Source organism: Salvelinus fontinalis, chromosome 6 (genome assembly GCF_029448725.1).
Source record: "Salvelinus fontinalis isolate EN_2023a chromosome 6, ASM2944872v1, whole genome shotgun sequence".
NCBI lineage: Eukaryota > Metazoa > Chordata > Actinopteri > Salmoniformes > Salmonidae > Salvelinus > Salvelinus fontinalis.
This window is the reverse complement of record NC_074670.1, coordinates 80,048,523-80,071,777: the sequence shown is the minus strand read 5'-3', so window position 1 is coordinate 80,071,777 and position 23,255 is coordinate 80,048,523. Positions and strand designations below refer to the sequence as shown.

Below are 23,255 nucleotides of genomic sequence, written 5' to 3'. Positions count from 1 at the left end.
AAACAAGGCTTTCTATGCCTGTAGATCAGTGCTATTCAAATTTATTCAGCGGGGACCCAATTTCTTTCCCGAGAACTTCTGGGGACCCCATTTCTTTATCAAGAACTTCTGGGGACACCATTTCTTTACCGAGAACTTCTGGGGACACCATTTCTTTACCGAGAACTTCTGTGGACCCCATTTCTTTACCGAGAACGTCTGGGGACCCTATTTCTTTACCGAGAACTTCTGGGGACACCACCCCTATGCAAATCTAATGACACAACCTTAAAATCTGTGAATATTAATTTTTACATCAACAAATAATGTATTTAATGTTCATCTCACTTCTCAAATGTACCAAATTGTTTCATATATTGTCCCATAAAATAATCTGTACACTAACCCCCCCCCCCCCCCCCCCCCCCATCCCCCAACATGCAACAATTTCAAAAATTTTACAGTTCAAATCAGGAAATCAGTCAATTGATATAAACTAATTAGGATCTAATCTACTGATTTCACTTGACTGGGAATACAGATATGCTTCTGTTGGTCACAGATACCTTAAAAAAAAACTGTCAGTATCTGGTGTGACCACCATTTGCCTCATACAGCATGACACATCTCCTTTGCGTAAAGTTCACCAGGCTGTTGATTGTGGCCTGTGGAATGTTGTCCCACTCCACTTCAATGGCTGTGCGAAGTTGCTGGATATTGACGGGAACTGGCACACAGTGTCATACACGTCGATCCAGAGCATTCCAAAATGTGCTCAATGGGTGACATGTGTGGTGAGTATGCAGGCCATGGAAGAACTTGGACATTTTCAGCTTCCAGGAATTGTGTACAGATCCTTGCATTATCATACTGAAACATGAGGTGATGGCGGTGGATGAAGGGCAAGACAATGGTTCTCAGGATCTCTTCATGGTATCTCTGTGCATTCTAATTGCCATCAATAAAATGCAATTGTGTTAGTTGTCCATAGCTTATGCCTACCCATACCATAACCCCACTGCCACCATGGGGCACTCTGTTCACAATGTTGACATCAGCAAACCACTTGCCCACACGATGCCATACACGTGGTCTGCTGTCGTGAGGTTGGTTGGATGTACTGCCAATTTCTCAAAAAAAATGTTTGAGGTGGCTTATGGTAGAGAAATGAACATTCAATTCTTTGGCAACATTCTCAGACATTCCTGCAGTCAGCATGCCAATTGCACGGTCCCTCAAAACTTTAGACATCTTTAGCACTGTGTTGTGTGACAAAACTGCAGATTTTAGTGGCCTTTTATTGTCCCCAGCACAAGGTGCACCTGTGTAATGATCATGCTGTTCAATCAGCTTCTTGATATGCCACACCTGTCAGGTGGATGGATTTACTTGGCGAAGGAGAAATGCTCACTAACATGGATGTAAACAAATCCGTGCACAACATTTGAGAGAAATAAGCTTTTTTTTTTGTGCATGGAAAGTTTCTAGGATCTTTTATTTCAGCTCATGAAACATGGGACCAACACTTTACATGTTGCGTTTATCATTTTGTTTATTTAGACATTTTGCTGACCCAACTACAATTGACCACAACTTTGAATACCACTGTGTGTAGATGGATAGAATATATCATAGGAACGTGTCCCTTTGTTTTTGCTGAATCTTATTGTTAAAAAAAGGGGTTTTGAATTGAATATTCTGGAGGATGATAAGTATAATGTTACCAAAATTAATAGAATGTTACCAAAATTAATAGAATGTTACCAATATTAACAGAATGTTACCAATATTAATAGAATGTTACCAATATTAATAGAATGTTACCAATATTAATAGAATGTTACCAACATCACTAAAGTGTAACCAATATTAATAGAATGTTACCAATATTAATTGAATGTTACCAACATTACTAGAGTGTAACCAATATTAGTAGAATGTTACCAATGTTAATAGAATTGAACCAATATTATTAGAATGTTACCAATATTAATAAAATGTAACCATTATTAATACAATGTTACCAATATTAATAGAATGTTACCAATATTGATAGAATGTTACCAATATTAATAGTGTTACCAATATTAATAAAGTGTAAGTAATATTAATAGAATGTTACCAATATTAGTAGAATGTTACCAATATTAGTAGAATGTTACCAATATTAATAAAATGTTACCAATTTTGATAGCGTTACCAATATTTATAGAATGTTACCAATATTAATAGAATTTTACCAATATTAAGAGAATGTTACCAATATTAATAGAATGTTACCAATATTAATAGAATGTTACCAATATTAATAGAATGTTACCAATATTGATAGAATGTTACCAATATTGATAGTGTTACCAATATTAATAAAGTCTAAGTAATATTAATAGAATGTTACCAATATTAATAGAATGTTACCAATATTGATAAAGTGTAAGTAATATTAATAGAATGTTACCAATATTAATAGAATGTTACCAATATTAATAGAATGTTACCAATATTAATAAAGTGTAAGTAATATTATTAGAATGTTACCAATATTAATAGAATGTTACCAATATTAATAGAATATTACCAATATTAATAGAATGTTACCAATATTGATAGAATGTTACCAATATTGATAGTGTTACCAATATTAATAAAGTGTAACTAATATTAATAGAATGTTACAAATATTAACAGAATGTTACCAATATTAATAGAATGCTACAAATATTAACAGAATGTTACCAATATTAATAGAATGTTACAAATATTAACAGAATGTTACCAATATTAATAGAATGTTACAAATATTAAGAGAATGTTACCAATATTAATAGAATGTTACCAATATTAATAGAATGTTACCAATATTGATAGCGTTACCAATATCAATAGCGTATTACCTAAATTAATAGAATGTTACCAATATTAATACAATGTTACCAGTATTAATAGAATGTTACAAATATTAATAGAATGTTACAGATATTATTAGAATGTTACCAATATTAATAGTGCTACCAATATTAGTAGAATGCAACCAATATTAATAGAATGTTACCAATATTAGTAGAATGTTACCAATATTAGTAGAATGTTACCAATATTAATAGTGCTACCAATATTAGTAGAATGTAACCAATATTAATAATGCTACCAATATTAGTAGAATGTTACCAATATTAAAAGAATGTAACCAATATTAGTAGAATGTTACCAACATTAATAGAATGTAACCAATATTAGTAGAATGTTACCAATATTAATAGTGCTACCAATATTAGTAGAATGTTACCAACATTAGTAGAATGTTACCAATATTAGTAGAATGTTACCAATATTAATAGTGTTACCAATATTAATAGAATGTTACCAATATTAATAGAATGTAACCAATATTAGTAGAATGTTACCAATATTAGTAGAATGTTCCCAATATTAATAGTGCTACCAATATTAGTAGAATGTTACCAATATTAATAGTGCTACCAATATTAGTAGCATGTTGCCAACATTAATAGTGCTACCAATATTAGTAGAATGTTACCAATATTAATAGTGCTACCAATATTAATAGAATGTTACCAACATTAATAGTGCTGCCAATATTAGTAGAATGTTACAAATATTAATAGTGCTACCAATATTAGTAGAATGTTACCAATATTAATAGTGCTACCAATATTAGTAGAATGTTACCAATATTAATAGTGCTACCAATATTAGTAGAATGTTACCAATATTAGTAGAATGTAACCAATATTAATAGTGCTACCAATATTAGTAGAATGTTACCAATATTAATAGTGCTACCAATATTAGTAGAATGTTACCAATATTAATAGAATGTAACCAATATTAATAGTGCTACCAATATTAGTAGAATGTTACCAATATTAATAGAATGTAACCAATATTAATAGTGCTACCAATATTAGTAGAATGTTACCAACATTAATAGTGCTACCAATATTAGTAGAATGTTACCAATATTAATAGTGCTACCAATATAAATAGAATGTTACCAATATTAATAGTGTTACCAATATTAGTAGAATGTTACCAACATTAATAGAATGTAACTAATATTAATAGAATGTTACCAACATTAATAGTGCTACCAATATTAGTAGAATGTTACCAATATTAATAGAATGTTACCAATAATAATAGAATGTTACCAATATTAATAGAATGTTACCAATATTAGTAGAATGTTACCAATATTAATAGAATGTTACCAATATTAGTAGAATGTTACCAATATTAATAGAATGTTACCAATATTAGTAGAATGTTACCAATATTAGTAGAATTTTACCAATATTAATAGTGTTACCAATATTAATAGAATGTTACCAATATTCATAGAATGTTACCAATATTAATAAAGTGTAAGTAATATTAATAGATTGTTACCAATATTAGTAGAATGTTACCAATATTAATAGAATGTTACCAATATTAATAGAATGTAACCAATATTAATAGAATGTTACCAACATTAATAGTGCTACCAATATTAGTAGAATGTTACCAATATTAATAGAATGTTACCAATATTAATAGAATGTTACCAATATTAATAGAATGTTACCAATATTAATAGAATGTTACCAATATTAGTAGAATGTTACCAATATTAATAGAATGTTACCAATATTAATAGAATGTTACCAATATTAATAGAATGTTACCAATATTAGTAGAATGCTACCAATATTAGTAGAATTTTACCAATATTAATAGTGTTACCAATATTAATAGAATGTTACCAATATTAATAGAATGTTACCAATATTAATAGAATGTTACCAATATTAATAGTGCTACCAATATTAATAGAATGTTACCATTATTACGAGAGTTAAATCAAATCAAATCAAATTTTATTTGTCACAGTGAAACTCCTAATTACAAGCCCTTAAAAAACACAGTTTTAAGAAAATAACAAAAAAAAGTAAGAGATAAGAATAACAAATAATTAAAGAGCAGCAGTAACTAACGATAGTGGGGCTATGAGATGGCGCTGGAGAAGAAGGCAGACATTTTACATGCCCCCAGCCGATTATGTTTTTGTTCGTTTATTTGCGTTGTTTGTAACAATTTTTTAAGCTTATTTTGTACATAATGTTGCCGCTACCGTCTCTTATGACCGAAAATAACTTCTAGACATCAGGACTGCGATTACTCACCATAGACTAGCAGAATCCTATTTTTCCTTTCACGACTCTGACGAGCCCGATGTGAAGGACATACTGCTTCCTCGGGAACAGGCCCCGATTCCTGTGATCTGCGTGAAGAGGAGGCGGAGAAAGAGTAGCTGAAGGGCAGGCTGCCTTCTGAGAATTCGTTGGCGATCAAATAATCCCCCACTTCCTACCATTCTACTAGCAAACGTGCAATCCTTGGAGAATAAAATCGATGAGTTACCCGGAAGATTATACTACCAATGGGACATTAAAAACTGTAACATCTTATGCTTCACGGAGTTGTGGATGAACGATTGACAATGTCAACATACAGCTGGCTGTTTATACGATGTACCGGCAGGATAGTACAGCTGCGTCTGGTAAGACAAGGGGCGGCGGGCTATGTATTTTTGTAAATAACAGCTGGTGCACGATTTCTAAGGCAGTCTCGAGTTATTGCTCACCTGAGGTAGAGTATCTCATGATAAGCTGTAGACCACACTACCTACCGAGAGAGTTTTCATCTGTATTCTTTGTAGCTATTTACATACCACCACAGTCAGAGGCTGGCACTAAGACAGCATTGAATGAGCTGTATTCCGCTCCTAGTAGCCAGGGGCATTAATGCAGGGAAACTTAAATCCGTACAGTGACCGTGCGTACATGCCCCAACCAGAAGCCATGGATTACAGGCAGCATCCGCACTGAGCTAAAGGCTAGAGCTGCCGCTTTCAAGGAGCGGGACTCTAACCCGGAAACTTTTAAAGAAATCTCGCTATGCCTTCCGACGAACAGGCAAAGGACAGGACTAAGATAGAGGATTAAGATCGAATCGTACTACACCGGCTTTGACGCTCGTCAGATGTGGCAGGGCTTGCAAACCATTACAGACTACAAAGTGAAGCACAGCCGAGAGCTGCCCAGTGACACGAGTCTACCAGACGAGTTAAACTACTTCTATGCTCGCTTTGAGTCAAATAACACTGAAACATGCATGAGAGCACCAGCTGTTCCGGAAAACTGTGTGATCACTCTCTCTGCAGCCGATGTGAGTAAGACCTTTAAACAGGTCAATATTCACAAGGCCGCAGGGCCAGACGGATTACCAAGACGTGTACTCCGAGCATGCGCTAACCAACTGGCAAGTGTCTTCACTGACATTTTCAACCTCTCTCTGTCCGAGTCTGTAATACCAACATCTTTTAAGCAGACCACCATAGTGCCTCTGCCCAAGAACACTATGCTAACCTGCCTAAATGACTACCGACCCATAGCACTCACGTCTGTAGCCATGAAGTGCTTTGAAAGGTTGGTCATGGCTCACATCAACACCATCATCTCAGAAACACTAGACACACTCTAATTTGCATACCTCCCCAACAGATCCACAGATTGTGCAATCTTTATTGCACTCCACACTGCCCTTTCCCACCTGGACAAAAGGACCACTTATGTGAGAATGCTATTCATTGACTACAGCTCACTGTTCAACACCATGGTGCCCTCAAAGCTCATTACTAAGCTAAGGACACTGGGATTAAACACCTCCCTCTGCAACTGGATCATGGACTTCCTGACAGGCCGCCCCCAGGTGGTAAGGGTAGGTAACAACACATCCGCCACGCTGATCCTCAACACAGGGGCCTCTCAGGGGTGCGTGCTTAGTCCCGTCTTGTACTCCCTGTTCACTCATGACTGCATGGCCAGGCATGACTCCAACACCATAATTAAATTTGCCGATGACACAACAGTGGTCGGCCTGATCACCGACAACGTTGAGACAGCATATAGTGAGGAGGTCAGAGACCTGGCCGTGTGGTGCCAGAACAACAACCTCTCCCTCAACGTGATCAAGACAAACGAGATGACTGTGGACTACATGAAAAGGAAGACCGTGCACTCCCCCATTCTTATCGACGGGGCTGCAGTGGAGCAGGTTGAGAGCTTCAAGTTTCTTGGTGTCCACGTCACCAACAAACTAACATGGTCCAAGCAAACCAAGACAGTCATGAAGAGGGCACGACGAAATCTATTCCCCCTCAGGAGACTGAAAATATTTGGCATGGGTCCTCAGATCCTCAGATCCTCAAAAGGTTAAAAAAAATATAAACCACCCCCAACCAATCACTGCACCATCGGAGAGCATCGGAGAGCTCCTATATGCTCATCACTGACATCCAAACGACCTCTCATTGCTGCCAAACAAACGTCTCAACCCTGCTTTCTCTGAAATATACAACATAACCCCAAATAAATAGAAACCCTGACCCCTTCTTGTAAAACATTAACAGAGGTTTGAGTCAGCAGCTTTAACCATGAGTAAATGATATCTCAATTCCCCCTCAATCGTCTTGGGAGAGCAATATCAAAACCTTCTCCCTGTCAACTCAGTTGTTTTTCACGATGGCTTATAGGTTCTCAGTTGGTGGTTGACACCCAGTCTGACATAAAGATCCCATAATGCTTGTGGGAATACGCGAGCAGTAGGAGGATGTATAGCCTAAATAACAAAGGAATTGTTACAGAATTTGCAAGATACAAAGAAATCAAACAATCACCTTTACAATTAAAATGTTGTTTTGTTTTCTATTCTTTAAATGTGTTGCTATTGATCTAGCCAAACAGGTATCTGTATGTAAATGTTTCTTAAACCGACATCAGCAAACTAGGGGAAGTGGTTTGCTAACACATGCACATTTTCCACTTAAATGTACATTTCCACTTTCCTGACGTCCCCCAGGCCTCGGCAGAGTAATCATATAGGTCATCTATGGGTGTGGAATGCCAAATCTCACGAAGGAATTGAATGTAGTTTTCCTTACCACTGCAAATAGTATATTTCTCCATGTAATATGTTTTCAGCAGCACATCGAGCATATTTTATACACATATGACATGTCAGCAAGTGCTTGGAACACTCACACACCGCTGTAAATATGAGCGATGGAATCAGCAAATGAAACCACTAATTCTAAAGGGCGGCGGGTAACCTAGCGATTAAGAGTGTTAGGCCAGTAACCGAAAGTTCTCTGGTTTTTGACTAAAATCTGTCGATGTGCCCTTGAGCAAGACTCTTAGCCCTAATGGCTCCTGTAAGTCTCTCTGGATAAGCGACTTCTAAATTGCTAAAGTGTAAGAAGAAAAAAGAAGTCAGATTGATGCCTTTCCATTTAAACCAACTCAAGGTTTCCTCCTCCTCTGACATATTATTCAATATTGAAAAAAAATGAGTCAATACCTTACCGGCTATAGCCTTCATTATCTATCAAGGCTTGGTAGACATTAAGCTGACAAGACGTTACAACACTACTTTACTGATATAATTTACAACGCACAGTGTTGTCGCAAATAGCACCCTATTCCATATATAGTGCACTACTATTGACCATGGAATAGGGTTCCATTTGGGACTCAGCCAGGGGGGTCGTAATAGCGGGGAGGGAGAGATATATTGGGGGCAATAACCATTCTCCATTAATTGCCGTAGCAATTTTCCTCCAAGTGCTCTCAAACACAAAGAGACCTGTGTTTGTTCTCTCAACCAGATACCCCTGGTAGGTACAGACACAAAGAGACCTGGGGTTGTTCTCTCAACGAGATACCCCTGGTAGGTACAGACACAAAGAGACCTGGGGTTGTCCTCTCAACCAGATACCCCTGGTAGGTACAGACACAAAGAGACCTGTGGTTGTTCCTTCAACCAGATACCCCTGGTAGGTACAGACACAAAGAGACCTGGGGTTGTCCTCTCAACCAGATACCCCTGGTAGGTACAGACACAAAGAGACCTGTGTTTGTCCTCTCAACCAGATAGCCCTGGTAGGTACAGACACAAAGAGACCTGTGGTTGTTCCTTCAACCAGATAGCCCTGGTAGGTACAGACACAAAGAGACCTGTGGTTGTCCTCTCAACCAGATACCCCTGGTAGGTACAGACACAAAGAGACCTGTGTTTGTCCTCTCAACCAGATAGCCCTGGTAGGTACAGACACAAAGAGACCTGTGGTTGTTCCTTCAACCAGATAGCCCTGGTAGGTACAGACACAAAGAGACCTGTGGTTGTCCTCTCAACCAGATACCCCTGGTAGGTACAGACACAAAGAAACCTGTGGTTGTCCTCTCAACCAGATACCCCTGGTAGGTACAGACACAAAGAAACCATACTGTTAAAGAAGCTGGCTAGCCTTTAGGCCACACAGACATAACCATATTAAAGAATATCTGTAACAACAAAATGAAACAGCAGACATAAAACCATTAGCTATCTGACTGTCAGTATGGTGAGGATGGTGGGGGACAGAATTATCTGCAGCTCAGGCTTGGTAGTCTCTTGCTTGACTGCTGGGATGAAGTGATATCACTGAATGAATGAATATGAGTCTGTCTGCCCAACACATCTGAATGCTAGCATGGCAGATTTACCATAAAGGAAGCAGAGACATTACATTATCTAATGGACTAGGTTACTCTATGTGGACTGACTTGGCATGCCATGTGGGTCTTTGTCTGAGTAATTTCTCTACCAACCTAATGCAGAGAGAGGGGGGAAGTGGGCTAGCTGCTGTAATCCTGATCAGACTTATAGTTATAATAGGACTTATAAACCATGACCTTTAAATATTGCTTTGGAATGAGTAATCCTAGGAGACGTGCAAATATCCAAATCGGGTCCTCTGTTGGCTGTTGGTAGACCATGGTGCTTGAAACGCAGTGGCCGTCGGGACGGCCCGTTCCCAAAATGTACACGTGCATGACTGTAAATTGCTTTGGATAAAAGCGTCTGCTAAATGGATTATATTATAGATTATTATTACATAACAAGATATTCTAAAATATAGCGTAGGCCTACAAGATATTCAATAGAAGAAAGGGGAAAGGGGGGATACCTCGTCAGTTGTTCAACTGAATGTATTCAACTGAAATGTGTCTTCCTACATTTAACCCAACCCCTTCAATCCAGCAACCTTACGCTCTAACCGCTAGGCTACCTGACACCCTAAAGAGAGAGTTTTAATATAGTTGATATTTGAAAGTATACTTTTTCAGACTCAGTTTGAATTTACTTTGTCAGATAATGGTGTGAAATAGGTCCCGAAAACAGTTTAATGGTCCTGCTGTTACAGATTGGCATACTGGTAGCTATTTTGTTGAATCATATTAGAGAAATATATTTATGTTGTTGAATCTATCATATTGGAAAAATATATTTATGTTGTTGAATCTATCCTATTAGAGAAATATATTTATGTTGTTGAATCTATCATATTAGAGAAATGTATTTATGTTGTTGAATCTATCAGATTAAGGCACAATTTCTGTGTTGTAATCTATCTGTAACGGTCCTGACCTGTTTTATGTAGTTTTTTTGTATGTGTTTAGGTCAGGGCATGTGTTTTGGGTGGGCAGTCTATGTTATCTGTTTCTATGTTGGTTTTGGTTGCCTGGTATGGCTCTTAATTAGAGGCAGGTGTTTTGCGTTCTCCTCTAATTAAGAGTCATATTTAGGTAGGGTGTTCTCACTGTTTGTTTGTGGGTGATTGTTTTCCGTATCTGTGTTATGTCTTGCACCATACGGGACTGTTCGGTTGTTCGTTTCGATGTAGTCTGTTTCCTGTCCGTAAGTGTTACGTTTAGTTATGTAAGATGTTATGTTCAGGTTTCGTCTACGTCGTTTTCTTGTTTTGTATTTTTGAAAGTGTTTTGTTTTTTCGTGTTGCCATCGTCGTGTTAAATAAAAGATGGCTTATTTCCCTAATGCTGCATTTTGGTCTGATGATCCTTCTCTCCTCTCCTCGTCCGAGGATGAGGAGAGCGACAGCCCTTACACTATCAGATTAAAGCAGTATTTCTGTGTTGTAAACTATTAGATTAAAGCAGTATTTCTGTGTTGTAATCAATCAGATCAGTCGTTATTTCTGCTTATATCAAGCTCCAAAGTGTTCAGTGTGGAGGGTGTGGGAGGAGGAAGCTGCTGCATCTGTGACCCTACAGCTAGTACAAAGAAAACTGTAGAATTACAATACTATGGCTGAGTCCCAAACGACACTCTATTCCCTAGATTGTGCACTATGCATAGAATAGGTACGATTTGGGATGAACATATTCTGGAAGGAAACTGAGATTTTGCTTGCAGTGTTAGGTGCTTGACATTCATATGACATTCAACTGCGATGAATGTTTTAAAATCTGTTATCCACTACCTGTGTTATTCACTACAATGCTTGACTTCAAACAATATCTTGACACTTCCTTCAGGGTTACGAGGAGTAACGAGTATCGTTGCTTTAGTTCTGCAGTTCTTACCTATACGTAGTACTTACCTCGTACTTACTGCACCTCTGACATATTAACTTACTGTCCCTCTGAAATATTAATTTACTGTCCCTCTGACATATTAACTTACTGTCCCTCTGACATATTAACTTACTGTCCCTCTGACATATTAACTTACTGAACCTCTGAAATATTTACTTACTGTACCTCTGAAATATTTACTTACTGTCCCTCTGAAATATTAACTTACTGTACCTCTGAAATATTAACTTGCTGTCCCTCTGACATATTAACTTACTGTCCCTCTGACATATTAACTTACTGTCCCTCTGACATATTAACTTACTGTCCCTCTGACATATTAACTTACTGTCCCTCTGACATATTAACTTACTGCACCTCTGAAATATTAACTTACTGTACCTCTGAAATATTAACTTACTGTACCTCTGAGATATTAACTTACTGTACCTAAAAAAAACGTTACAGCGTTCCTTTGAGCCCGTACAGAGGTGATACATATCGGTTTTACAGCCTCAGTCCTTATTCAGTCTAGTTTAGTGGTGCCAAGCAAGGTTGTGTCACAAATGCCCCCCTATGGGCCCTGGTCAAAAGTAGTTCACTATATAGGGAATAGGGTGCTATTTGGTATGAGCGCAAGACTCCTTGAGTCAGACAGGGCAATAAATTACAGATGAATATATCATAAAGCTCCCCAATAAAGGTTTCTACTATAGGCTGTGGTCCACAGCCTCGTATATACTGTATAAAATATTTTCTGAAAAGACGAAAGCCACAAGTTCTCCTGTATGTGTGGATTCTGTTTCTATGGTGGTGTAGACCGATAACATACCGTCATAGATGTTGACATTTCTTACATTCTCCCATGTACAGTGTGTTCCGAAAAACTTTGAAAACTATGAATCTCCTCATAGAAAAAGCTTTTAGAATCAGTTAATTCTCTCTGACAGTTGCGACTGATTATTCAGTGTAACAAACGACTTGAATGTCAGCAAGTGGATTTGCCCCCCGTGAAGGACACCAAAGTAACTGGGCCTGAATTATTTGCCACAAGTCTGAAGGATTATTTATACTCTGTAAAACAGCATGGAATCTTCCGGTCTTTGGGGAGCGGGGCTCAGAATACAGCATTAACACAATACTGTGAACGAGAAGCCAGCTCATTTGCTTAGTCCATGTCTATAAAAAAAAAACATTTTGTTTGGAAGGCGAGGCGGGAATTGCCTAGATTGTAAGCAGCCTGTCCCGTTGGAGTTAGCGCTCAGTTTCTTTATCCGCTTAGGTACGCAGTTTAGTTGTTACACTTTTAATTCGGCTCAGACTGGTGGAGGAAGATGGCCGTTTAGTCTATAAAATGATGTTTGCCTGCCGCATAGCAAGTTGGGTTTTGTCATATCACTATGATGACTGTGTTACTTTGATTATGATACAATATACCTTTTAGGTCTGCTAGGTACGCACTCATTGTACCTAGCAGTAACGAGTATCGTTGCTTTAGTTCTGCAGTACTTACCTATAAGTAGCACTTACCTCGTACTTACTGTCCCTCTGACATATTAACTTACTGCACCTCTGACATATTCATTTATTGTCCCTCTGAAATATTTACTTACTGTACCTCTGAAATATTAACTTACTGTACCTCTGAAATATTAACTTACTGTACCTCTGAAATATTTACTTACTGTACCTCTGAAATATTTACTTACTGTACCTCTGAAATATTAACTTACTGTACCTCTGAAATATTAACTTACTGTCCCTCTGACATATTAACTTACTGTCCCTCTGACATATTAACTTACTGTCCCTCTGACATATTAACTTACTGTAAGATGCCGGTTTAGCCTATAAAATTATGTTTGCCTGCCGCACAGCAAGTTGGGTTTTGTCATATCACTATGATGATTGTGTTACTTTGAGTGTGATATAATATACCTTTTAGGTCTGCTAGGTTCACTCTTAGAAAAAAGGGCTCCAAAAAGGTTAATCGATTGTCCCCATGTACAGTAGAAACTTCTGTGTAAAGTGTAAAGTGTAAACCCAAAAAGGTTCTACCTGGAACCAAAAAGGTTCTTTAAAGAGTTCTCCTATGGGGACTGTACGTCTCTCGGTTTTTGTGGGGGGGGGGTTCCAAATGTGGATTGCATTCCACTTATCAAATAATATGTTCTATTCACAGTCCCATGTCTGGTCTAAAACATATTGATATTAGTAGCATTATATGGTCATGTAACTTCTTCCGTGTAGGGCTATACCCATGATTATTTACATATACCCTTCTTCTCCTCCCTCTCTTCCCTCTCCTCCTCCTCCCCCTCCTCCACCTCCTCCTCCTCCTCCTCCTCCTCCTCCTCCACCGCCTCCTCCTCCTCCTCCTCCTCCTCCACCGCCTCCTCCTCTTCATCCCCCTCCTCCACCTCCTCCCCCTCCTCCACCTCCTCCTCCTCCTCCACCTCCTCCTCCTCTTCCTCCTCTAGGATGAGCTCCAACGGCTCGGACGAGTTCTTCCAGGCTACAAACCATGCGGAACAGACCTTTCGCAAGATGGAGACTTATCTTCAGCACAAGCAGCTGTGTGATGTCGTCTTGATAGCGGGAGATCATAAGATCCCGGCTCACAGGTCAGTGCCTGCTGCTCTTCTTAAATGTCATTTCACCTGCCCACTGGGTTAGAGCTATACTGGAAACAGGATCAATATGCCCGAGTCCCAAGTGACACCCTATTCCCTATTAAAGTGCACTACTTTTGACCACGACCCATAGGGCTTTAGTTAAAAGTAGGACACTATATAGGGAACCAATATCATTAAGATAGCCACATGTAAGAGTCCTTTCACTGACCACCATCTCGGACAACACAAGACTTTGATCAACTGTACAGTCAATAGTACTATCTAATTAACCAGGGGTGCTCTTATTTCAGAAGGGCTTGCATCAGATAGCAATTTGAGGGCCCAGAAATGACTGTTAACAGAGTAGGTGTGATTTTAAAAAAGCAACACGAAGAAAAAAAAAATAGACTTTGATTAAACATGTTTGCATGGCTTCAACAGGGCAATCGAAAAACTTGTCATGACCCCTTAAACAAAAATCATTTATATGACAGTTAGTACAGAAGGTACAATTTATATAACAGTCGTGTGGCCCCGTGTGGCTCAGTTGGTAGAGCATGGCGCTTGCAACGCCAGGGTTGTGGGTTCGATTCCCACGGGGGACCAGTACAAAAAAAGTATGAATGTATGTACTTGTAAGTCGCTCTGGATAAGAGCGTCTGCTAAATGACTTAAATGTAAAATGTTAAATGTACAACCTGAATATATCATGCATTTACAAACGCTGTTCTGTAGAGGACAGACCATAATAACCTCTGATTTCAGTATTAAACACATCTCAAAGAAAAACTAATTTCCTTGTGCTAGCAGCTTTGAATTACTCTCCACTTCAGTTCTTACATTAGCAGACTTGTGAAGCACACCAGACAGAGACAGAAACACGATTACATCTCTTGAGTCTTTTATCGGTTGGAAGTAATTGTAAATGTTGTTTATGAGTTACTTTCATTTCCATTTTCTTCATGCGCTGGTTTCAACAAATTGGATGTCGTTATGCAGAACACAAGGGGAAGCTGTTAGGGGCAGTTAGAGAATCCATGAGCTGTATCCCAACATCACTGAAACACCCAGCCACCCAGCCAGCCAGCCAGCCAGCCAGCCAGCCAGTCAGCCAGCCAGCCAGCCATTCTACCTGTAAATCACTGAGGTGTATCCCAACATCACTGAAACAGCCAGCCAGCCAGCCAGTCAGCCAGCCAGCCAGCCAGCCAGCCAGCCAGCCAGCCAGTCAGCCAGCCAGCCAGCCAGCCAGTCAGCCAGCCAGCCAGCCAGCCATTCTACCTGTAAATCACTGAGGTGTGTCCCAACATCACTGAAACATCCAGCCAGCCAGCCAGCCAGCCAGCCAGCCAGCCAGCCAACCATTCTACCTGTATTCTTCCTTAGTGCAGTCTCTGACTACTACCTTGTTGATGTTGTCCTATACAGACTGGTCCTTAGTGCAGTCTCTGACCCCACTACCTTGTTGATGTTGTCCTATACAGACTGGTCCTCAGTGTAGTCTCTGACCCCACTACTTTGTTGATGTTGTCCTATACAGACTGGTCCTTAGTGCAGTCTCTGACCCCTACCTTGTTGGTATTGTCCTATAAAGGTTGGTCCTCAGTGCAGTCTCTGACTACTTTGCTGCCATGTTCACCAGCAACGTGAGAGAGGCCAAACAGGAGGAGATCAAGATGGAGGGGGTAGATCCAGAATCCTTGAGATCTCTGGTCCACTTTGCATACACTGGTGAGTACTCCGCAACACTCAATTATGTATCTCAAATGACACCCTATTTCCTATGAAGTGCACTACTTTGGACCACGGCCCAAAGGACTTGGTCAAAATAATGCTCTAAATTTGGAAAATGGTGCCATTTGAACGTATCCATCCAGTAAAACCCATGGAGCCGGCTGGTGCATAAAGGGCAGCATCAAATCTCCATGTCTATCAATCTGCCATTTCTCCCCTGTGTCCCAGGCCTGGTAAAGTTTAGTTATTTTCTCCCCTGTTCCCCAGGCCTGGTAAAGTTTAGTTATTTTCTCCCCTGTTCCCCAGGCCTGGGGATGTTTTTAGTTATTTTCTCCCCTGTTCCCCAGGCCTGGGGATGTTTTTAGGTATTTTCTCCCCTGTGCCCCAGGCCTGGGGATGTTTTTAGTTATTTTCTCCCCTGTGCCCCAGGCCTGGGGATGTTTTTAGTTATTTTCTCCCCTGTGCCCCAGGCCTGGGGATGTTTTTAGTTATTTTCCCCCTGTTCCCCAGGCCTGGTAAAGTTGAGTTATTTTCTCCCCTGTGCGCCAGGCCTGGGGATGTTTTTAGTTATTTTCTCCCCTGTGTCCCAGGCCTGGTAATGTTTTTAGTTATTTTCTCCCCTGTTCCCCAGGCCTGGGTATGTTTTTAGTAATTTTCTCCCCTGTGCCCCAGGCCTGGGGATGTTTTTAGTTATTTTCTCCCCTGCCCTGCCCAGGCCTGGTAAAGTTGAGTTATTTTCTCCCCTGTTCCCCAGACCTGGTAAAGTTGAGTTATTTTCTCCCCTGTGCGCCAGGCCTGGGGATGTTTTTAGTTATTTTCTCCCCTGTGCGCCAGGCCTGGGGATGTTTTTAGTTATTTTCTCCCCTGTGCGCCAGGCCTGGGGATGTTTTTAGGTATTTTCTCCCCTGTGTCCCAGGCCTGGGGATGTTTTTAGTTATTTTCTCCCCTGTGCGCCAGGCCTGGGGATGTTTTTAGTTATTTTCTCTCCTGTGCCCCAGGCCTGGGGATGTTTTTAGTAATTTTCTCTCCTGAGCCCCAGGCCTGGGGATGTTTTTAGTTATTTTCTCCCCTGTGCGCCAGGCCTGGGGATGTTTTTAGGTATTTTCTCCCCTGTGTCCCAGGCCTGGGGATGTTTTTAGGTATTTTCTCCCCTGTGTCCCAGGCCTGGGGATGTTTTTAGTTATTTTCTCCCCTGTGCGCCAGGCCTGGGGATGTTTTTAGTTATTTTCTCTCCTGTGCCCCAGGCCTGGGGATGTTTTTAGTAATTTTCTCTCCTGAGCCCCAGGCCTGGGGATGTTTTAGGTAATTTTCTCCCCTGCCCAGGCCTGGTAAAGTTTAGTTATTTTCTCCCCTGTTCCCCAGGCCTGGTAAAGTTTTTTGTTATTTCCTCCCCTGTTCCCCAGGCCTGGTAAAGTTTATAGTTATTTTATCCCCTGTGCGCCAGGCCTGGTGATGTTTTTAGTTATTTTCTCCCCTGTGCGCCAGGCCTGGGGATGTTTTTAGTTATTTTCTCCCCTGTGTCCCAGGCCTGGGGATGTTTTTAGTTATTTTCTCCCCTGCCCTGCCCAGGCCTGGTAAAGTTGAGTTATTTTCTCCCCTGTTTCCCAGGCCTGGGGATGTTTTTAGTTATTTTCTCCCCTGTGGGCCAGGCCTGGGGATGTTTTTAGGTATTTTCTCCCCTGTGCGCCAGGCCTGGGGATGTTTTTGGAGCTCATATGAAGCTCTGCTTCTATTGTTCTCTGTAACAACATATCTTGCTAATGTTGCAGGTGTCCTTGAATTGAAGGAGGAGATCATAGAGAGTTTATTGGCTGCAGCCTGCCTTCTACAACTCTCACAAGTCATTGAGGTCTGCTGTAACTTCCTCATGAAACAACTCCATCCATCTAATTGCCTGGGGATACGCTCCTTCGCTGACGCCCAGGGATGCATGGATCTGCTCAACGTGGCCCACAACTACACTATGGTAGGAATCGCACCGGATTTAAACAGCCTAAACGCCAAAGAATTACTTTCAAATATGTTCTTTTGGGGCTGTTTGCATGTATTCCGTTTGTAGGTTGCATTAGGTTTACATCACATTGTTAAAGGGTTGGATGACCATTGAATGCTTAGCTAAAGTACAAATATAATTTTAAACTCTAGGCCATTGAATGCTTTTCTAAAGTACAAATATAATTTTAAACTCTAAGATTTGATTGAAATACATTTGTGTTGTCCTTTTTTGATCAAGGTTAGCTAATTTGTGGCTAATATTGTTGAGACATGTCGGCTAACGTTTTGACATGTCGGCTAACGGTTGATTTTAACCAAAATACAGCTGTAATATTTATTTCAAACATTTTTTTTCATCGGGATCAAGAAGATGCAGTATTTATTTACTAGATAATGTCCTCTGCTGTCTCCGGCTGACGGAGTAAACAACTTATGGAGATAGCTGTTCTATCTACTGGGCTCTGTTTAAATAGAGCCCAGTCAAGGACAGAGAGGTTCATCTATGCACGAACACTTCCTGTTCAATCCCTCCAATAAGGAACACGGAAGAAATGTCCCAAATCGCACCTTATTTGCTATATAGTGCACTACCTTTGACCAGAGCCAAGTGCACTATATAGGGAATAGGTTACCATTTGGTACACAACGGAGAGTCACAGAGCTTCCTGTATAACTGTCATCTGAGTTCTGAATCAACAGCTTGTTATTTTGATAAGGAGGTTTTTCCCCCCCGCTAGTTTACGCTGGATGGATGTTCTATGTTCTGTGAAATCCTGTTTCTTTGTGAGAGGAAGTGTAATTTTTTCCTCTATATAGACTCAGTCACGCTGTGTCCTAAACTTTGACCTGCTTTCTTTGAGCAAGGCCCTGTTGTTAAAGTCCTCGTGTTAGATTTCAGTAGTCTTTTGTCAGAATTAGCCACAAAAAAAAACATTTCAGATTAGTGCCCTTTTAATTGATGCTAGAAGTTCTGTTTCAACTTAAACCAACTCAACCAAAGCATCTCATGCATATTTAAAAAAAAAAATCTTTCTTCTTGGGTAGATCATTACGTTTCTTTCCCCCACTGTTTCTTACCTCAGGTTTGTCTTCTTGTATAATGAATGGGGTGTGTCTGAAATGGCATCCGATTCACTATATCGTACACTGCTTTTGACCAGGGCCCACAGGGTTTTGGTTAAAAAGTAGTGCACGATATAGGAAATAGGGGTCTGATGAAAAGTATTGCACTATATAGGGAATAGGGCTCTGGTTGAAAGTAGTGCACTATATAGGGAATAGGGCTCTGGTTGAAAGTAGTGCACTATATAGGGAATAGGGCTCTGGTTGAAAGTAGTGCACTATAAATAGGGAATAGGGCTCTGATGAAAAGTATTGCACTATATAGGGAATAGGGTGTCATTTTGGACTCACCCTTTAAATGTCTGTGAATCGAAGAGTCTGCAGTGTAGCCAGCAGAATCAATGTATTAAGTTTGTTGTCAGCATTCTGGCTGATGGTAATTACAAATAATGAATCTATACCAACGTCAAACAACAGCATGTAGGATGTAAGATCTGTCCTTCTGTATTACCAGAACAGATCAATGAAGGAGACTACATTTCATTAGGCTTGTCGCTGCTAAGATACTAATGCCCAATCATGATAGATTCTGTGAAGCCAACTGTAATTTTAGATTAATGATCAATTAATAATGCTTACTTTTCGTAGGCGCTTGCGTCTAAGCAATGTTAAATGCGTCAACGTTTATTCCTGCTGGTGCAATAAATAACAGCTCAGGGGTCTTGTTCCTAGACAACAGATTTTGTTCTTGTCCTTTATATCTCCTGCATGTTGAACATTGCAGAGCAGCATAAAGGGCTTTTATATAGCATCGTCTGGTACTATCCAGAGAGAGTCATTGAAGAAGCCAGTAGAGACAATAACACAAAGCCCTAGTATATATATACGCGTGTACTGTGTTTATAGCCTGGTTATAGCCTGGGATGATGACCAACAACTGGGAAAATGAATCTATATAAAGATGTATAGCGAGCTCCAGATTGGACATACTCTTTATTTTCTAAACTAGCACCAATCTGACTGTTACGGGTGTATTTTACCTCATACGGACTAAGTTTCAGACTAACAGTTAATCACTTGCTATGCAATCAGAACATGTCTAGTCATTCCATCTCTGGCAGTGTGTTGTCGCTATGTTCTCTGCTAGCATTAGAGATCTGATAACAGTTACGTGATTAATCTGTGGTAAATACGGAAGACACTATCACCACCCTGACCTTAGAGATCCTTTTTTTGTCTCTATTTTTGGTTTGGTCAGGGCGTGAGTTGGTGTGGGCATTCTATGTTTTTTGTTCTATGTTGTCTATTTCTATGTGTTTGGCCGTGTGTGGTTCTCAATCAGAGGCAGCTGTCTATCGTTGTCTCTGATTGAGAACCATACTTAGGTAGCCTTTTCCCACCTGTGTTTTGTGGGTAGTTGTTTTCTGTTTTGTGTCTGCACCAGACAGGACTGTTTCGTTGTGTTCCACTTTTGTTATTTTTTGTTCTAGTGTTCAGTGTTATTAAAAGTCATGAACACGTACCACGCTGCACCTTGGTCCTCTCCTTTCTTCTTCAAACAGCCGTTACAGACATATCCCAGTTGAATGCATTCAGTTCTACTACCGATGAGGTACACTTCCCCACTGCCCTTTCCTTTCTGCTCTGTGGCTTACAGGTCAGTTCTACTACCGACGAGGTACACTTCCCCACCGCCCTTTCCTTTCCGCTCTGTGGCTTACAGGTCAGTTCTACTATCGACGAGGTACACTTCCCCACCGCCCTTTCCTTTCCGCTCTGTGGCTTACAGGTCAGTTCTACTACCGACGAGGTACACTTCCCCACCGCCCTTTCCTTTTCGCTCTGTGGCTTACAGGTCAGTTCTACTATCGACGAGGTACACTTCCCCACCGCCCTTTCCTTTCCGCTCTGTGGCTTACAGGTCAGTTCTACTACCGACGAGGTACACTTCCCCACCGCCCTTTCCTTTTCGCTCTGTGGCTTACAGGTCAGTTCTACTATCGACGAGGTACACTTCCCCACCGCCCTTTCCTTTCCGCTTTGTGGCTTACAGGTCAGTTCTACTACCGACGAGGTACACTTCCCCACCGCCCTTTCCTTTTCGCTCTGTGGCTTACAGGTCAGTTCTACTACCGACGAGGTACACTTCCCCACCGCCCTTTCCTTTCCGCTCTGTGGCTTACAGGTCAGTTCTACTATCGACGAGGTACACTTCCCCACCGCCCTTTCCTTTCCGCTCTGTGGCTTACAGGTCAGTTCTACTACCGACGAGGTACACTTCCCCACCGCCCTTTCCTTTCCGCTCTGTGGCTTACAGGTCAGTTCTACTATCGACGAGGTACACTTCCCCACCGCCCTTTCCTTTTCGCTCTGTGGCTTACAGGTCAGTTCTACTACCGACGAGGTACACTTCCCCACCGCCCTTTCCTTTCCGCTCTGTGGCTTACAGGTCAGTTCTACTATCGACGAGGTACACTTCCCCACCGCCCTTTCCTTTCCGCTCTGTGGCTTACAGGTCAGTTCTACTACCGACGAGGTACACTTCCCCACCGCCCTTTCCTTTCCGCTCTGTGGCTTACAGGTCAGTTCTACTACCGACGAGGTACACTTCCCCACCGCCCTTTCCTTTTCGCTCTGTGGCTTACAGGTCAGTTCTACTATCGACGAGGTACACTTCCCCACCGCCCTTTCCTTTCCGCTTTGTGGCTTACAGGTCAGTTCTACTACCGACGAGGTACACTTCCCCACCGCCCTTTCCTTTTCGCTCTGTGGCTTACAGGTCAGTTCTACTATCGACGAGGTACACTTCCCCACCGCCCTTTCCTTTCCGCTCTGTGGCTTACAGGTCAGTTCTACTATCGACGAGGTACACTTCCCCACCGCCCTTTCCTTTCCGCTCTGTGGCTTACAGGTCAGTTCTACTATCGACGAGGTACACTTCCCCACCGCCCTTTCCTTTCCGCTCTGTGGCTTACAGGTCAGTTCTACTATCGACGAGGTACACTTCCCCACCGCCCTTTCCTTTCCGCTCTGTGGCTTACAGGTCAGTTCAACTATCGACGAGGTACACTTCCCCACCGCCCTTTCCTTTCCGCTCTGTGGCTTACAGGTCCTGTTGGCCCATGTTAGCAGCATTGATGTCCACATTTTGTTGCTCGTTAGGTTTAAAAAAGTTCACCGTCTGATTTATCGACAGATTTTTTTCCTATGTCAGTCAAATTCTGAGAATCCATCAACCCGAGTAACAAATGAGGCCTTCGGTCGGTATTGACTGTGTATTTAGGGCCTGAGACAGACAGCTCAGGCCGTTTCTTAATCACGTTTTCCAAGAATGTATGATTCTACTCCTGATTTCGGGTACGTAGATAATTCATTTGTTGTTGTAAACAACAATACACATACCGATAAAATTGTTTACCCTTGATCTACCTAACCGATTTATCAACCTAATGTACTTATTTACCCAATGAATGATTAACTTCTACATGCAATAAGTGATGTCTTCTTTCATTTATTCATTGTATTTTCTATCCAGGCAGCACCTGAAAATTTGCGTGTAAGTATTTGGCAACTCAACGTCTCGATGAAACTCGGGTTTTGGTGACCCTCATCTGTAAGATTGGGTTGCAGTATTTTCCCTTTCCCACTACGTCCTCCTCCCTGTCACATCCCCGTTTCAGGAGCACTTCCTAGAGGTGATTCAGAACCAGGAGTTTCTCCTGCTTCCTACGGCTGAGATCGTCAAACTCTTGGCCAGTGATGACATAAACATACCAGATGAGGAGACCATCTTCCAGGCTCTGATGATGTGGGTGCGGTTCGATGTTCAGCATCGCCAGCAGGACCTTGGGGTGCTCCTGGCCGAAATCCGCCTGCCTCTTCTACCTCCACAGGTAGTCAGTAGGTTATCAATGACTTCATCACAAATGGCACCCTATTCCCTATATAGTGCACTACATTTGACCAGAGGACAATGGACCCTTACTGGTTACTGCTTCCTGGTTGAATGTTACTGCTTCCGGGTTGAAAGACGTACATTTATGTTATACAATCACACTGTTTTTTGTATGTGTTGTGTATTTTCATACATATGTTTTATGCTGCACTTAAAATTGCCATTAAGGTATAATAACGATTAACTGAACTGAACATAAAATAACTCTCCTTTGAATTCCAGCTCCTAGCTGACCTGGAGAACAATACGATGTTCACAGACAACCTGGAATGCCAGAAGCTTCTAATGGAAGCCATGAAGTACCATCTGCTACCGGAGCGTCACCTCATGTTCCAGAGCCCCAGGACTAAACCCAGGAAGTCCACTGTAGGAGTACTCTACGCTGTGGGAGGCATGGACGCTACCAAGGGTTAGACATACTCTACATTCCCTTCTCTC

The 23,255-nt window shown here is 41.0% G+C and overlaps 1 protein-coding gene across 3 annotated transcripts in view; it reads left to right on the top strand.

The window, feature by feature from the left end:
- The window catches only part of LOC129858513 (kelch-like protein 4), a 47,553-nt gene that overhangs the window by 5,547 nt on the left and 18,751 nt on the right, over positions 1–23,255 (top strand). The window contains exons 2-6 of one of the 3 annotated variants that reach the window (XM_055927803.1): positions 13,937–14,080; positions 15,666–15,802; positions 17,575–17,771; positions 22,543–22,758; positions 23,040–23,226. In XM_055927803.1, the coding sequence (XP_055783778.1) occupies positions 13,937–14,080; positions 15,666–15,802; positions 17,575–17,771; positions 22,543–22,758; positions 23,040–23,226 (881 nt within the window). The remainder of the gene's footprint in view (positions 1–13,936; positions 14,081–15,665; positions 15,803–17,574; positions 17,772–22,542; positions 22,759–23,039; positions 23,227–23,255) is intronic. The other 2 variants (XM_055927804.1, XM_055927805.1) reach the window with 2 other exon arrangements.